The 18,271-nt window shown below is 43.2% G+C and overlaps 1 protein-coding gene across 1 annotated transcript in view; it reads left to right on the forward strand.

Moving 5' to 3' along the window:
• The window catches only part of PNOC (prepronociceptin), a 21,317-nt gene extending 16,668 nt beyond the window's left edge, over positions 1-4,649 (forward strand). Inside the window, exon 2 of the mRNA XM_006884869.1 lies at positions 4,245-4,649. Coding sequence (XP_006884931.1) covers positions 4,245-4,649 — 405 coding nt within the window. The remainder of the gene's footprint in view (positions 1-4,244) is intronic.
• The last annotated feature ends 13,622 nt before the right edge of the window (positions 4,650-18,271 follow it).

Here is an 18,271-nt window from a genome sequence, read left to right on the forward strand (position 1 = left end):
GATTGGCACAGGATAGAGCAGGGTTTAGGGCTGTTGTACATAGGGTCGCTATAAGTCGCAAACGACTCGATGGCACATAACAACAACAACAAGTTCTCTTTATTATATAAAACTTTTTGCAGTTGATCAACAGTAAACCAAAAGTAAAGCCATTGCCATCAAGTCAGTTCTGACTCAGGGAAACTGGTTAGGGCAGAGAACTAATACATGGGATTTTCAAGACTGTAACTTTTATGGAAGTAGTAAATTGCCTTATCTTTCGCCCATGGAGCTACTGGTGAATACAAAATGCTGAGCTTTGTGTTAGCAGCTGGGTGCTTGATTTGCAGTAAGAATGATTTCTATGCTTTTCTCTCCTTCTCGGTTCTGGCCCCCTATTTATCTGTTGGTGTTGTTATGTGCCATTGAGTCAGACCTGACTCATAGCTGATGATCCAGGATTTTTTCAGAGGCTGTAAATTGCATAACAGGAGATTGTTCCTCTTTCTCCTGTAGAACAGCTGATGGATTCTAATTTAATGCCTTTGGATTGACCTTACCACTAGCCCACCAAAGCTCCTGTTCATCTATTAGTCGTCAGATATCCCAAAAGAACCTCCTAGAGCTAACAGCACTCAGATATCACTTGGTCATAAGAAGTTTGACTCTTTGACGGCAGAAACTTGAGCATCTCAATTAGCTTTTCTGTTCCTCCCGGTGGAGTCATGTGTCTATTTCCCTTTTTGAGTCCTCATATCTTATACCAGGCATCAGTTTCCCCATAAAACCTGCTTCCAGATTAATTTGGAAACAGTCTGAGACTTTCCAGATGCTCATCCACACTCGGGCTTAATATTAGCAAAGTCATCAGCGTGGGCTGTGCAAATGTGTCCAGTTCTCTTAATAGTCCATTAACCCATCTCTGGAAAGAGGCTGGCAGGTTCCTCTGACCAGAGGGTTAGGCATTAAGATCGTATGCCATCTGGTGTTGCAAATGCTGTTTTGAATTTGGATTCCTCAAATTTGTCCAAAATCTCCTCCTAACCCAAGAATCGAGATGCTTCTGTTAGTACCTAATTCATCTGACAGTGTGTCAAGTCTGAGCATGGGCTGTGCATCTGGTTTGATCAGAGAATTTCATTTTCTATGACTGACACAAAATCTAATTACCATCTGGATTTAGAAACCCAGGGGCTCACGTAAGATCCAATAGCTTCTAGGTTTAACAACTCTTCCACCTGTTTCTCTGAAATGAAAAGATTAGAGCAGTTCAGTAAGCACTTTGTGCCTCCTGTCCTGTGAGGAATGAGTCTTGTTGGTGTAGTAGTTGAAGAATTTGACTACTAAACCGAAAAGTTAGTGATTCAAACCCACTCACCACTCCATGGAAAGAAAATACAGCCTGCTTCCCATGACGATGGAACCTACAAGCAGTTAATTCTACTCTGTTCCACAGGGTCACTTTGTTCAGAATCAACTCAACAATCATGCTGGTATCCATTTATTTGAAGTGAGGGCGGTGGTTCTATGATAAAGGAGCCTTTCTTACTATACCTGAAGGTGTAACAGTTAAAATGCTTGGCTGCTAACCTCAAGGTCAGCTGTTGAAACTCCCTTGTACTCCTTGAGAGGAAAATGAAGCTGTCTTCTACTGTTTAAATTGACACCCTTATAATCTTAAGAGCTAGTTCTACTCTAAATCGTCTTGACAGCAGTGGTTTTGGGGTCCTATAAGGATTGAACCAGGTGTGCTCAAAAGTCTATTCCACGTACCCATGTTTATCACAGCTTTGTTCACAATAGCAAGGAGCTGGAAACAACCTAAGTGCCCATCAACAAACGAATGGATAGAGAAGCTCTGGTATATTCGCACAATGGAATACTATGCTGCATTGAAAAACAAGGAACTCATGCAATATTATTCAAAATGGGTGACCCTGGAGGACATTATGCTGAGGGAAATATCTCAGTCACAAAAAAGACAAATACTGCATGGTGCCACTGTTGTAAAACAGGACCGACATAGGGGTTGGGGGGAGACTAAGAAAGATGGGATAAATAATGTATACTGCATTGAAACAGATGAGGGAGAAAACTGTTTAAAAGGGATATGTGATTAGGTGTTATTGTCATGACAGGAGTCCAGAATGAAGGCTGCATCGTGGAGTCGAGTGGGGGGAGGGTTTGTAAAATAATGCAAGAATTTTTCTTTTACTTTTCAAAGAGAAGAGTGGACTTGGGGGGGAAGGGTGGGCAGGGAGAAAAATGCAACAATGAATGAATGGAAACCCAAAGTTTGTAAATTTTCATTGAAATTAATAATAATTTTTTTTAAAAAAAATCTATTCCAGTTTCAAAATTCTACACTTCTGTGCACTTTTCTAATTCAACCTATGTATTCCCTCTGGCTTAAGAGTGCAAAATTTCTCAAACGTGCGTCTATTGACATACTGGTTTTTTTATTTGAAATTGGGGTTTTTTTTAAATTTTAAGTGACTTCTTATTCTTTAATTTTTTTATTTACATTTTATTTCATCCACATACACTGTTTTCTACAAAATCCTTCTTTCCCATTGTGCTTCATGTAACCACTCATACACTGTAGTTCATATAAACAATCACTATTGATCTATGCCTATTATCACCGATCTTTTCGAGTTCCCACTGAATATTTCCTATTCCTTCATGTCCCCATGTGCCCACTAATCTCTGCTATTCCAGTGATCCCTACCTTTCCCTTTTTTCTGATCCCTCCCTCTCTCTGTCTCCTGTTGCTATACCCTTGTTATTATCAGCCATCAAGTCAGAACTAACTCATAGCTGACCCTCTTTCAAGGTTTCAGAGGCTATAAATCACATAAGAGATTGCTCATCTTTGAACTGCATGCCTTTGGGATTGCAGTTCAGCGTCTTACCACTAGACCGCCAGAGGCCCCTCCCTGCCTGCTAAGGGAGTTCATAGGAGAGCTTGTGGCTAAAAGCCTGGCCGTAAACTATAAGGTTGGGAGTTCTCTCAATGGGAGAAAGATGAGGCAGTCTATTTCCATAAAGACTTAGATCCTTGGGACCCTGTGGAGCAGTTTTTCTCTGTCCTTGTTGTTAGGTGCTGTCCAATTGACTCATAGTGACCCTATGAACAAAATATCCGAATCCTATTCTACCCTGTGCCATCCTCATACTTGCTGACACACAAGATCCCATTGCAGCAGTCACCATGTTAATCCACCTAGTTGAGGGTCTTCCTCTCCCTCTCTGACACTCCACCCTTCCCAACATCATGTCCCTGTCCAAAGAATAACACCTCCTTGCAACATGTCCAAAGTATGTGAGGCGAAGCCTCATCAGTCTTGCCTCCAAAGAGCACTCTGGATGCACCCTCTCTAACACATGTCTGTTCATTCTCTTGGCAATCCACGAGATGTTCAGTGCTCTTCTCCAACACCACAGTTCAAAGGCATCAATTCTTTTTCTGTCATCCTTTTTCATTTTCCAGGTCTGAGATGCATAACAAGTGATCAGAAAGACTATGGCCTCAATCAGATGCACCTTAGTCTTCAAATTGACATCATTACTCCTCAATAATTTGCAAAGATCCCTAACTGCAGATTTTTCCAGTGCAATGTGTCTCCTTATTTCCTGACTGCTGGTACCAAGGGTATTAATCCTAGAGGGTAGCTATAAATCAGAACCACCTCAATGGCACAAAACTCCATGGAAATTCAATTTCTGGTCACTGCTAGCAGCAATCCCTCTTCCAGGGATTCTCTTCCTCATCTTTATTATTCCCTTCCTTTTTCAGTTGTAGCTAAGTTTATTATGGTGACCACATGAATAATTCATCTCAGTTCAACAAATATTCATCAAAACACTACTACTTACTGAATGGAAAAAACTCCAGTAAAGTATTGAAACATTAATTAACCTTCGTGTTCTGCCTTACAATGTGCTACAAATATATTGAGCATTAAAGTTTCCACAAGAACAATGCATACATAGTTCAGTGGGAATACAAAGTCAGAAGAAAACAATTCTGATCAGGAAGCCAAGGAAGGTACTGTAGAGGAGTTGGCATGGGTCCTCAAAAGATGTTATAGAAGGTCCAACAGAAGTCATGGTGTGGGAAAAGGCATAGCAATAGCAAGAGCTCAGGTGTATTTAGTGTTTCGTATTTATACAGATACAGACTATTGAAGACTTGGTCCTCATTGCTTTGGACTATTAGCACTTCATTTCCTTTTCCTCCCTCCTTCTTCTGTCTTTGGCAGATGTGCATACTCGAGTGTGAAGAGAAGATCTTCCCCAGCCCTCTCTTGACACCATGCACCCAGATCCTGAACAAAAGGTCCTGGCAGCTGGCTCCCACTGACCCAGAGCACGAGACCACGGCCCTTCATCAGCCACAAGCGCCGGAGATGGAGAACCTGAAGCGCATGCCCCGCATCCGGAGCCTAATCCAAGCGCAGGAAAACACAGAGCCTGGCATGGAAGAGGCTGACGAGATGAAGCAGAAGCAGCTGCAGAAGAGGTTCGGGGGTTTTACTGGGGCTCGGAAGTCAGCCCGGAAGTTGGCCAACCAGAAGCGGTTCAGTGAGTTTATGAGGCAGTACCTCGTCATGAGCATGCAGTCCAGCCAGCGCCGGCGCACCTTGCACCAGAATGGTAATGTGTAGCCGGAAGGGGAGCCCCTCCCAGCTGCACCGTCCACTTCAACCCATGAGTGAGTTGGGCGCAAATGAGCTGGGGACAAGAAGAAACCCCATCCACCCCACCGTCTTAGTCTCCATTTCAGTCCTAGAAGAAGCACATTGGTGCTCCCCCCAGCAACACACCCCACCCCACCCCCACACTGTAGAGCATCAAGGAGCTCAGCTCTTGTGGGGTCTACACGTAGAGTCTTCTCTTTCCCTCCTAAAGGGAGGACTCATCACCCACCTTTGCTCTAAGGAGCAAAGATTTGCCTCAGATTGCTCCTTAAGGCTGGCCACTCCCATTTAAGGCTTGGTTACCATGGAGATAATAGTAGTTTGTTAAGATAACTAATTCTTTTATATCACTCCAGGAGCTTAGTTACTATGGGGACAGTTAAGTGGACCAATCCTCCCATCCAGTTTCCATAGCAACCATTCAGGTCACCTTTCCTCAGAGACTTTATCTCCAAGAACCAATAGCTGGACCTACTCTTAGTCATTCTCGGAGTGTGATTACTGTGGTTATGATGTTGTTATTTCATCTTCAAAGCCTGCTTATCTATTTTTTTCCCACCCATTATATTTCAAGGTGACAGGATTCCACGAACACCATTAAACTTTCACATTTTCCCTTAGTCAAGGAGTTCGTGCTGGGGTCACTCAGTAGTTATGCTTGCTGCTTTTCTTAGCCTAGTAAGCCACTTGCCAGTCAGGGACAGAATCGGCTGATCTCTTGTGGCTGATAGCAGTGTCACTAAGCAAAGCCGTGAGAATTTGACCCAACTGGCATAGTAGTTTTTAGAATATAGACTAAGGGACCCAACATCCTTCCTTACTTTCAACTTCTTTCCATTTTGTTTGCCTTTATTCTCCCCCCATTCTTCCTTAATCTCTCTATTTTCTGGTTCTAGCCTCAAGTGAATGCTTAGAGAAGTACAAACAACACAAATTACCCAGTCTTTACAAACTTTGTTTTCCTTAGCCATCAACTAACATATGACTTTGAGTGGCACTGGGAAATAGCACAAAGAAATCTAAAATTCTCAAAAGATGAAACGATCACACACATGTGCCTTAATTTGTATGTGGGGAGTATGATTTCATCTATAGAGATTCATGCTGTTGTTGTTATTGTTGTGTACCATCAAGTCAGAACCAAGCCATACCTGACTTTTCAGATGATTTTCAGAGGTAGTAAGTCACATGAGAGGAGAGTGCCCTTCTTTCTCCCACAGAGCAGTTGGTGGATTTGAACTGTGTACCTTTGTGTTCACAGTGCAATTCCTTACCACTAACCCCCAGGGCTCCCTGCAGAGTCTCTTACCTCCCCTTAAATTGCCTAGAAATATGACCTACTGTAAAGAATAAGTCAGTCCACCAAAATAATCCTTAAATTACCCAAGTAGGGCTTTTCCCTCACACTCAAGGACATAATTTTTTAAAACCTATAAGTTCTGCTTTGTTTTACTTGCCATAAGTCAAAAGTAGTCAAACCATTAGTAATCCTCCTTCAAGTATATTAATTCCTGTGTTAACCTCTGGTCAGGCATGGGGGCAGAGCTCTTTGAAAGTGACTATTTGCAGGTAAACAAACTGGATTGCAGTAGGCTCATTGCCAAATATGGATGTATGTATTAAGTGGCAAGGAGAAGGTTGCTGTGTTTATTTTAACAGAATGGCTAATCTCCAAAGGCCCTAAATTAACCTCATTTTTTAAAAAGTCATATTCTTGGATCCTTAACAAGTATTCCGTTTCTTCCTAAGCCCTATCTGCACAGTACCTCATAGTAAATCTTTTTTAAGAAGCCTGTATTTAATTTTTTCAACTCTTAAAGGCATTCTTCTTTAAAGTGGCTCTTAGGGGACAATGAAGCTCATGTCTAATTCTGAACTAGAACAATTTTCTTTACCCAAAGACAGTTGAAAATCAGTCACCCTCGCAGGAATCAATTTATTTCAAAAGGCCATTTGCACCCCTCTTCAGGCAATTGGTTTTTCTAATTATCTATTATGCTTCCAACTAAGATAGGCTGAAGCAAAGCTGCTAACAAGCTTCTGTCTGTTGCTTTGCTCAAGATGGAAGCATTAACCAACTCATTTGGGTGTGATTGATTGCTCTTCTTTCTCCTTCTGCAATCATCTCTCCGTGTCCTATCTTCTCCATGCATTCTTGATAGCTGAGCCCTAACATGGATATGTATTTATGAGACTAAAAGAGACAGCCTTATAATTATTGCCATTTCACCATTGGGGATTTCCTGCTATCAAAGTTATTCTTGACTTCTAAGATGTCAAAAACAAACCTACCCATCTATGTTTCCTCCCAAGTTATAGAGGTAAAAAGAATGGGGCCCCCTACCACTGAAATGGGATCACGAACTGTATTCACAAAGTGTGATGATGGCCTAGGATGGAGGGTTAGGGCGTAAAACAAGCACTAGTCAGACCGTGAAATGGACATGGCTGCACTGGTATCTTTCTTCCTTCCCCTGACCCTTGGACCACTCTCCTCTCTTCCATGGTCTAAGTATAGGCCGTTCTAGTAAGAGAAAAGGGAGATTTATTCAAGTTGAGATATGACTGAAGTTAGGCCTAAAAAGCACTTGTGAAATAAGAGAACAGTAAATTTATACTACTGTTTAGGCTAAAGAAATTAATTGCTAAACATGAAATTAAAAATGGCAGGGATAAGAGGAACCATTTCTGGGCAGCAGGCAAGCCCACCTACCACTATGCTTTTCAAGTCACAGTCCACACATCTCCCTTTATTCTATTAGAACTGACAATATCTTGGGAACAGATGTGCAGGGAGATTTAGGGCTAAATCTCTCATGCTACTTTAAGGAACCTCTCATACTATTTGGGTTGAGAATTTTGAGTTTTTGGTTGGTTGTTTTTGTGTTTTGTTTTGTTTTTTACTTCTTTTTGACCATTTCAGTAACATAATATCAAATACAGACAGATAGAATAGAAGAGTCAGAGAAAGTATTGAGTTTGCCATTTTAATAACTTCTGTCTCCTCAGGTATCCGGTTGACCCCTAAAACAGCATGTCTCCAGCCCCAGACCTGCCGGCAGGGAATCAGGATTCCTCTCTCCCCAAGGCACTGAGCATCCACAGGCGCTCTGGGATATGCCTCCAGGCCTCCATCCCCAGGGAGGACTCCTTGATTGTCCCACCGTCTCCCCCATGGCATGTTTCACGACACCCCTGTTGCTACATCAGAGTGTATTTTTGTAACTTCTCCCGCTAACATTTCAATGGCCCCACCTTTCCTCCTCACCTGCCTCTTCTATTCAGCGCAGGCTAAAGGAATATGACCAATCAAATACAAGCCTGGGGTTCTGACTTGTCACTGCCATAACTTGTTTGTAAAGAGTTGTTCTTTTTGACTGAATGTTTTCAATATTTCCCCATTAAACTTCTATTGAGCAAATGATTAATAAATGGATTTGCTGCTGTAATGAAGCAACTGAAAGCACATATTCCACATGTACAATTAGAGATTCCTCTTACTGGAAGGCAGAGGCAAGGGGCTGCTGTATATGAAGTATGACATACAAGATACACAAGCATGCACACCCCAATCATACTGGGTTGCTGGATCCAAGCAGAGTAAGTGGGGGGGGGCGAGGGAAATAAGTGCATATCCTGCTGTGTGGACTGGATGGGTAGGGTGGAGGAAGGCAGTGGTTTCCCAGACTCCAGTGTGCATCAGAATCACAGGGAGGGCTGACTGTGGAATCCCAGGTTCTGTTCAGTAGAAATCTGCATCTCTAGCAAGTCTTCAAGGAGCTCTGGTGTCCTAGTGGTGAGAAGCTGTGCTGCAATCCTGCACTGTAATTCAAAAGGTACATGGTTTGAATCCACCAGCTGCTCTGCAGAAGGGGGAACAGTCTCCTCCAGTGCATTTTTCTGCCTCTGAAAACCCACTGGAGTATCAGCTATGGGTCAGTTCTGACTGCAGCTCACAAGAAGTCTCCAGGTGAGGTAAATCATTCTGGCTACACACTTTATTTTGGGAACCACTGTATTTACAACTGAGGCAAAGTGTGGAGTCAAAACATAGCTCCTGATATCACTTTTATCTTCAGTGTGTTAAGGGCTACATCTACCAAGGTTCAGAGAAGAAACAGGGCCCCTCAAAGGAAGCACACACATGGTTCAAAGCCACCAGCTGCTCCGTGAGGGAAGGATAGACAGTCTTCTCCAGTGTGACTTACTGCTTCTGAAAACCCAATGGAGGGTCAGTCTTGAGTTGGTTCAGACTCAGTGGTACACAACAACAAAAAATGAAGTAAATGAGGAAAATCAAAGTAGACAAAGCTATAGGAAATTAGTACAGATCAGTATAGGTAACGTACTTCGTCAGGGAGCTGCTGTGGGAGAAGGAAACATTAAGATCCCACTGAGAACTGTGGGTCTCTGTAGCTTTTAGAGAAAAACATACTAACATACTGTGCTAGGAACCCAAGGGCTCGATTCCATTTTCTCTCCTCAGTCAATCAAGCTCCCACCTGGTGCTTCCTGCTGCATGACCAAACTCAACCACCAAGCATAATGTTAGGGCATCTGTTGATGTAACAAATAAGTTTCCGAGTACAGACTGTATACGAATTTGGCACAAAGGCAATTAATTTTATTTTCAGGTTTCCTCAACTTGCAATAGAGGCAGTTTCTTCTCCTTTCTTAGGGAGCACTGGTGGCCTTGTGTCAAGTAACTGTGCTGCAATCCCAAAGGCACGTGGTTCGAATTCACCAACTGCTCCATAGGAGGAGAATGGGTAACCTCCTCCCATGAGACTGACTGCCTCTGCAAACCTGCCAGAGAGTCAGCTATGGGTCGGTTCTGAGTTGGAGGTATACAACAACAGGATAAAGGGGCAAGGAAGAATGAAAATTGGAAGAAGTCCTCCCACACACGATTTCAGACATAGGGAACTGACTAGATTCGGTCTTCAACCAGTTTCAGCATCTCCTCAGAGGTGGCATCCCTCTCACCAAGCACTATTGTTGGTGGAATCCATCCAGTGGATTCTGAGTCCCAGCTACCCTATGTACAACTGACTGAAACCTTACCAGTTCTGCATAGTACCCACAATCTGCTGCACCCAAGCCCATTGTTGCTGTCACTGTATCAATCCATCCCTTTGAGGGTCTTCCCTCCTTCACTGGTCTCCTGCTTTACCACAAGCTTGACAGCTTTCGTCAAGAAATGGCCCCTTCTGATAGCATGCCCAAAGGAAGAGACAAAGCTCTACCATCCTTACCTAACTGGGCTCTTCCCAAGACAGATCTGTTTGTTCTTTTGGCAGTGCAGGATGCACTCTTCACCAACTCCACAGTTCAAAAGCATCAATTCTTCAGTCTTCCCTATTAATGATACAATTCTACATGCACATTTAGGTACTGAAAGTACCATGGATTGGGGCAGGCCTACCTTACGCTGATATCCTTGCTCTTTGCCACTTTAAAGATGTCCTTCTGGGGAGGGGGAAGGAGGAAAATGTGCAACAATGAATGAAAAAAAAAATCTTAAAAAAGCAGATTTTCCCAGTGCAATATTTCTTTTGGTGTCTTGACTGCTGCTTCCAAGGGTGATTGTGAATCCAAGTAAAATGAAAACATTGACATCTGCAAGCGTCTTCACTTATCATGCTGTTGCCTATGAGTCCAGATGTGGGGAATTTTATGTTGAAGTATAATCCATATTTGTTGTTATGTACCATCCGGTTGCCTGCAAGTCATAGCAACCCTATGTACAACAGCTCTGAAGCCTGCCCTGTCCTGACAAGTCTCACTGATTCCGACACATCTACCTCCATTGCCACAGTTACTATATATATAAATTCATCTCATCTGGGGTCTTCCTCTCCTGACCTGTCTCTCCACCCTTCCAAGCATGATGTCCTTCTCCAAGGACCAGTCTCATAACCAAATTATGTGAGACAGAGCTTCAAAATCCTAGCCTCTGGTTTCCTCCTCTCCAAGAGAGACCTATTTGTTTTCTTGGTGCTCCATGGTATGTTCGACTCTTTGCTAGCACCACAACTTAAAGGCATCAATTCTTCTGTCATCCATAGTCATTGTCCAGCTCTCTGATGCATAGCAAGTAATTGCAAAGACCATGGTCTGGATTAGATGCACCTTAGTCTCTAGTTTGACATCACTACTTCTCAGTACTATGGAGAGGTCCCTGACAGCAGATTTTCCTAATGCAATAATCTATATGGAAGTAATAATCCATATGGAAGGAGACAAATATATATAAAAACCCACTTGCTAAACATGCCTCTGGAAACTCTATGAACTTTGATAAATGACGATAGTTATAGAAAGGCTTCAGGCCTTTTGTTCATAGGGTCGCTATGAGTCATGCCGATAGCCATCATCAATGTATCTATATATATCTGTATGTGCTCACTAAGTTGTGCCAGGAAATCTGGAGGATAGCCAGCTGGCCAACTGACTGGAAGAAATCGGTATTTGTTCCCAACAGAGTGTAGAAATTGTCAAACAGTATCATTGAAATCACATGCAAGCAAGATTCTGCTGAAAATTATCCAAAAACGTTTGGAACAATATGTCAACAGAGAACTGCCAGATGTGCAAGCTGGATTTAGAAGAGGTTGTGGTACTAGGAATATTATAGCTAGTATTAGATGGATCTTGGAAGAAAGCAGAGAATACCAGAAGAATGTCTATCTGTGCTTCATTGACTATGTAAAGGCTTTTGACTGTGTGGATCACAACAAGCTATGGCTGACTCTGAGAAGAATGGGAATTCCAGAACATTTGATCGTACTAATGTGAAACCTATACTTGGACCAAGAGGCAGTCGTCAGAACAGAGCAAGGAGACACTGGATGGTTCAAAATTAAGAAAGGAGTCCGTCAGGGATGTATTTTGTCTCCATACCTTTCCAATCTCTATGCAGAACAGATCATCCAAGACGCTGGGCTGTACGAGGAGAAATGTGGCATCAGGATTGGTGGAAGAATCGTCAACAACCTACGTTATGCAGGTGACACAACCCTGCTCACTGAAACTGAGGAGGACCTGAAGCGCTTGCTGCAGAAGATCAAGGACTGCAGTCTTCAATATGGATTGAAGCTTGATATCAAGAAAACAAAGATTCTCACCACTGGGCCAATTGGCAGCATCAGTATGGATGGTGAAGAGATTGAGATAGCTCACAGTTTTCGTTTACTTGGTTCCACAGTCAACACTCTTGGTAACAACAGCCAGGAAATCAGGAGACGAATTGCATTGGGAAAGTCAGCTGTGAGGGACCTCTCAAGAGTACTGAAGTGCAACGACGTCAGGCTGGAGACTAAGGGGCACCTGATCCAGGCTATAGTCTTTGCAATTACGTGCTATGCATCAGAGAGTTGGACAGTGAATAGGAATGATAGAAAAAGAATTGATGCCTTTGAGCTGTGGTGCTGGAGAAGAGTGTTGAATATACCATGGACTGCTAGGAGAACAAATAGGTTTGTCCGGGAGAGGGTGAAGCCAGAATGCTCCTTGGAGTCAAAGATTCTGAAGCTTCGTCTGACATATTTTGGACATGTTGCAAGGAGGGACTGGTCCTTGGAGAAGGACATCATGTTTAGGAGAGTGGAGGGACAGCGCAGGAGAGGAAGACCCTCGATGAGATGGATTGATTCTGTGAGTGGAGTGGTGAGAATGAATGTGTTTGAGACAGCGAGGTTGGCACAGGATAGGGCTCTTGTACATAGGGTCGCTATGAGTTGCAAACAACTCGGTGACACATAACAACAACAACAACAACAAAACTATATCTGTATATAAAATTTGAACTTCTTCAGTAAGTGCTTCAAATCTTCTCACTTCCAAAAGCAAGGTTGTGGAAAGCATAACATAGATTGTTGGAAACTCTTCCTCCAATTCTGATGCCATACTCTTCTTCATATAGTCCATTGTTTCAGATTATTTTTTCAGTATACATACTAAAAAAAAACTTGCTCACTGCCGTGGAGTTGGAATCCACTCAGAGCTGACCTTCAGCTGACTTTCCGCTGCTATAAACTGCACATGAAGGAACTGGACTGCCAGTGCTCTCCCGGGGAGCAGCTGGTGGACTCAAACCTCTCTCCTTTAGGTCAGCAGCGCAACTTCCTACCCACTAAGCCATCAGAGCTTCTTACATACTGAATAGGTATAATAAAAGGAGACGGCCCTAATGCACCCCTTTCTTGACCTTAAGCCATGCAGAATACCCTTGTTCTAGTTGAATGACAGCTCTTGGTTCAAGCACAGGTTTTGCATGAGCACAACTGTTTTGAAATCTCGTTCTCAATTTTAACCATAATTTATTATGATCCACACAGTTGATTATCTAGGTTTTCTATTCTCACTGCCATGATGTTGGAACTAACCCACAGCTGAGCCTCTACTGGGTCTACAAGGATGTAAAATTTCAAGGGAGGAGATTGCCCATATTTCTCCCTCAGAGGCATTGACGGATTCAAACCACTAGAATCATGACCTTTAGGTTAGCAATCCAACTTTCTACAGACTGTGCTCCCAGAGTTCCCTATTCATGACCCCCAAGTTCCACTCCAGGGAACTCTAGTGGCTTATTGGTAAGGAGTTGTGCTGCAAACCAAAGGATTCTTGGTTTAAATCCACCAGCTGCTTATCCCATGCAATTTACTGCATCTGAAAACTGGCTTTACAGTAAGTATATAACACGACCACAACAAACTCCACTCCTTGTCCCAAATGCCTCTGAATGCCCCTCTGCAGAACCCGTCCACTCTTCCCGTCTTCGGCGTCCCCATAAAACCAATATGATAGCATGACTGGTCCTCACCATCATGACTTCAGATTCTTATAAGGATGAAAACCTCATCTAATTCTGAGTATTAAACATATTTCCACATCTCCGGCTTCATCAACTTGATTTTATGCAGACTTAAGTCTTATAAGCCTTTTTTCAAGTCCTGTAACTAAAATTGCATCATGCAGTCCCGGTACAGGAAAGGGGTAGTTGTGTACTGTTGATCTTGCTCATGGTGACCCTATATAAAACTCTGGAATAAGGTTGCCTAGGCTGTGTTTTTCACAGGCGATCATGAGGCTGCTTCTACAGAGGCACTGGTCTGTCTGAAGTGCTGGCTTGTCTGTTAGCCACTAAGTGCCTTTCCATTGTGCCACTTGAGCCCTGCAGCTAGGGTGTGACGGAAGCCGGCCAAACCTCCCACCCAGGCAAGCTTTTAACTAGATCCCCAAGTCATCTTAATGCATGTAATGTATTTACATGTCTTTAGAGAGTAGACGATAAAGTGAACCAAAATGCTGCCTGGGTTCAGAAACTGTCCTGTAAGTAGAGTATGTCTTGTTTTCCACCAAGTCTATTCTCTTTACTGGACCACTCTCCAATACATTAGGGATAAGGCCAAGAACTTTATCCCCATTGTCATTATAGCATTGTTGTTGTTTAGTACCATAGAGTTGGAACTGACCCATAACTGACCCTCTGGCGGGTTTTTAGAGGCAGTTAATCGCACAGGAGGAGACTGCCCATCCTTCTTTGGGGGAGCAGCTGGGGGTCTCCAACTGCATGCCTTTGGGGTGAGGCTTCTTGCATCTAGCCTACCAGAGCTCTCTTGATAAGCATTATAGGAAACAATTACTGGGTGGGTTAAAATCTAGTGCCATTATTCTCTAGTTCCTGACCTTAAGCAAGTAATTTAACTCTGTCTTATCTGCAAAATGGGAACAGTTAACTCCCTCGTAGGCTATGCTGAGGAATGATTTCAGGTAATGTATATGTTAGAACTTGGCCAACTATCTGGTAACTGTAACCTACTGTTACTATTCACAAATGGATGCATATGCTATGCTGACAATGTGACATGATACCAAGTGCTTTACACCAAGAACAATGACCATTTTCTGCAGGGGAAGAGGGAAAAGGGCCAAACACAAATTAAATCAGACAAGGTACCATTTTATTCTTTATAAAATATATTTCATATTGCTGCTGTAAAAACATTACATTTCACATTTATTTAAAAAATTTTTAACAGTAAAAATAATACTCGGAAGACAGCTGGGGAAAAGGCGCCAATAAGACAAATTCACAGATGGGATTTATCTCCCTCTTCTCTTTTTTTTTTTGCCCTTGGTAAAGTCAAAACCTGAGATGACCAACCAAAAATATAACAGGACAGACTGCTTCAAACAAATGAGAGCTTCCATATCCAAACTGTCCTTCAAGAAGTCACCTTGGGAGTCTATAGACTTGAGCACAGCAACATGGCCACTGCTCAAAACACTCAGAAATGACAGGATTGCTTTCTGCGCCAGTTTAAAAACCACATAAACAAGTCTAAGCAATTTTACTTGATAATCAGCCCTTTTGCTTTGCACCTAAGACCTCACACTACTCTACTTGACGACAAGCATGGTTTGCCAGACTCGTGACTGACCATCAGCAAGGCGATTCAAAAGACAGCACTGCAGCCTCCGAAGGTTAAGTCTAAGAATTATTACGAATAAAGGTGACATCACTGGAATATATGTACAGTTTCCCAAGGTAACAGCTTTGAAAATCAGTCCTGTTCATTTCAAAAACACACCTCTGGCATCTTCCCTCAACTGGATTCTGCTGTCTGGCTGGGCTGGGAAGTCGGGAGATACAGAGATGAAGAAAACAAGCATGATCACGTGATCAGTTCACAAACCACCCCCACCCCCCCGAGAAGAACAAATGGGGCAACCCCTAAGACAGACCACATGTCAAGAACCAACACAACAGCAACAAGACAGAGGAGCGAGCAGAGGAGACCATGTCACCAACGTGACAGCGTGGGTGAATGCGGACAGGAAGGCTGCACCACAAAAAGGGGAAGAGGGAAACCAAAACAAAACCCCAAAACAACAAAAACACTCTGCTTTTACACTGTTCCATCCATTTCTTCTTTTATCATCCCTTCCTGTCCTGTGTACCAATGACTTGAGAAGCCTACTTCACTGAGAGCCAATCTTTATATCCAGTAATATCTACACAGTCCAAACAGAGGGGAGGAGAGAAGTGAAAGCAGCTTTTTAAAAAGAACAGACTCAGGAAGAGCTCTGATTGAGAAAACTGCCTGAAGAGAAGGGATGATGGTCCTGTGCTGAGTCCCTACTTCTCAAAATGCTCCATCCCCTCAGCAGTAAGATCTGAACATGGGGAGATCAGGAAAATGGATAGCCTGATATTAGCTCTGAATTCTCAAGGATGCAGGAGAGAGAAGAGGAAGAATCTTGGGCCTCCTCCTGCTGACTTAATTTCTAACTTTACCAAGCAGTCAGAGTTCCACATAAATGTGTTTAAACAAGTTATAAAAATATACTCCATCACCACCAAAGACACCAATGCATAAGTGTACCTTCCCCCTCCATCACCAAGCCCAGGCTATCAAGATCCTTCACAGCATCACATCCCTATACTTGGGTTTACAGGGTTGGGCTTGTTGTTGTTATTTTACCACTAAGCATGTCCTGGATTGAAAAGCCCATGTGTGTTGCCCAAGAGAAGCTGTCCTATCAAGCTCCAATAGTCGCCAAGGACTCTCACCTGAGCACACGAGGACTGCCTCAATTAGAAGTAAGGTGTGGACGCTGCCACTCAGTCCCAGGAATGGTGGCCTGGTGGGATGTCCTGAGCTTCCAACACTTGGGACACACAGGTCTAGGATTCCTACCAAGACAGCTGGCAACAATGGTCACATTCAAACAGTCCCTAGGAAGTCATGAGCAAGCCCTGTTTAGAAGAAAGGCAAATGTTTCCAACAAAAATTTGCTCTCTTTTCAGAACCCATGTTTTTACTGCTCATTAAGTTGGTAAGATTCCAACAACAATATCTTTGTTGCCTATTTACCTCATAAACAACATGACCAAGGTTCTTTTAAACTCTTGTGGTTTCCACAAACACTAAGGGCCTAAAACTCCAGTGGCTGCAAATTCAACCCCATGCCTTCACATGATTGCCTCAGCATGAATCTCTCATGGCTCTGCCTCACTCCCTGCCCTAGGACTCTCTTTAACCTCCACCATGCCACTGTCAAGGAAGTCTGCTGGTGGAGTGTGTGATGTATCAGGCTGCCAACCAAAAGGTCGGCAGCTGGAATCCACTGCGAGGGATAAAGATGTGTAATCTCCTCCCATAAAGATTTACAGCCTTGGAGCCCAAAGCAGGATGGATAGGAGTCAGAACTGCTTCGAAGGCAGAGGGTCAGTGGTTTTGGCAATTCTGCCTTTTAGACAAAAGACAGTGCTTAGCAAATATCTGGGGAGGTTATAACCAAAGAACTGACCCTCCATATCATGCTGACCAGACCCACCTTGGTCAAAGAATCCAGAACTACTCTCGTGTTAAATGAAGAGTCCTGGGCTAGCTACTTCACACCTGAGGAAGAAAACGAGATCCTTCCTAGAGGTGCAGATTACTAATGGAACAATCCTCCACCATGGGAAGCAGCTGCCATCTGTCTTTCTATCCTCTCTCACCTCCTCCATCGCCCTCCCTGCCTGCGGCCTAGGACGGATGTGCGAAAGATCTCCAGTGAAAAACCCACTGGAGTTTCTGAGGGTCACTGAAGTAAGAGGGCCGCTTTCATAAAAATGTCCAGAATAAAGACTTCAGAATTAACCATTAAAGAAAACAAATGTGTTTCAGAAGTTTCACGCCTATAAATGGAGGGAGGAAACGTCGAGAGGAATGTAACAGCAGAGAGCTTCAAAGACACCGAAACCCTCTAGTGTTTCCTCAAAGAACAGGAAAGAATGATCAAGGTAGTGTTTAACTGCCACATTTCAAAAAGTATCGATCAATCCTCAGCCTTTTGGCTCAGCTACTTTGGGATAGTCTTTAAAAACCTAGTCTGGGCTTTGAGAAGAAGCCATAGAGTATTTGTTGGGAAGAAACCCAACCTCTGAGGGAACCCGGATTCAAACAGCTATCACCAAGAAAAGGGTTTCCCTTTTACTTCCATGGAAGCAGCTTGGTGAGGGCAAGAGCTCCCCACTCCCAATCCCGATCCAGACAGAGGAGAGGAGACGGCACCCGTGAGAGTGCAGGCACCCACTCTCCTCCCCATCCGTGACGGGGCCTGCTCTCCAACGATCAGACGGAAACAACTTCTTCATCCTCTCTCTTTTTAAAAAAAAAAATTTAAAGAAAAATAAATTCATTTTGCTCATAGTCCCTTTCCAGAAGAGTTGAGTAAGCAAAGAATTCACCAACTCAGCGAGAAACAGAACACACTGCCCCTTTTTTTGATGCATACAAACTAACACCCTAGTGAAACAAGGTGTGAGCAAGGGGGTAATTCATTCTTTGGTCTCTGGTTCATTGTAGAACACCCAGTTCTGGCTCTCTCCTATTTTAGGGGTGGGGGGAAATCGTTTCTTTTCTTTTATAAAAAAATAAAATGTTCTCACATGGGGGAAAATGTTTTAAGTATTAATCCTTGGCCAACAGAGCCCAAACACCACATTTTCACTTTTATCTTTTAAGTTTCTGCTGAGGGCTTCTCGTGACACGCTGCCTTTTTTGTCATCCAACTGCAGGTCAGGGCCAGAAAGA

This window comes from Elephantulus edwardii, unplaced genomic scaffold (assembly GCF_000299155.1).
Source record: "Elephantulus edwardii isolate Elephantulus edwardi_28Jun2011 unplaced genomic scaffold, EleEdw1.0 scaffold00038, whole genome shotgun sequence".
Lineage (NCBI taxonomy): Eukaryota > Metazoa > Chordata > Mammalia > Macroscelidea > Macroscelididae > Elephantulus > Elephantulus edwardii.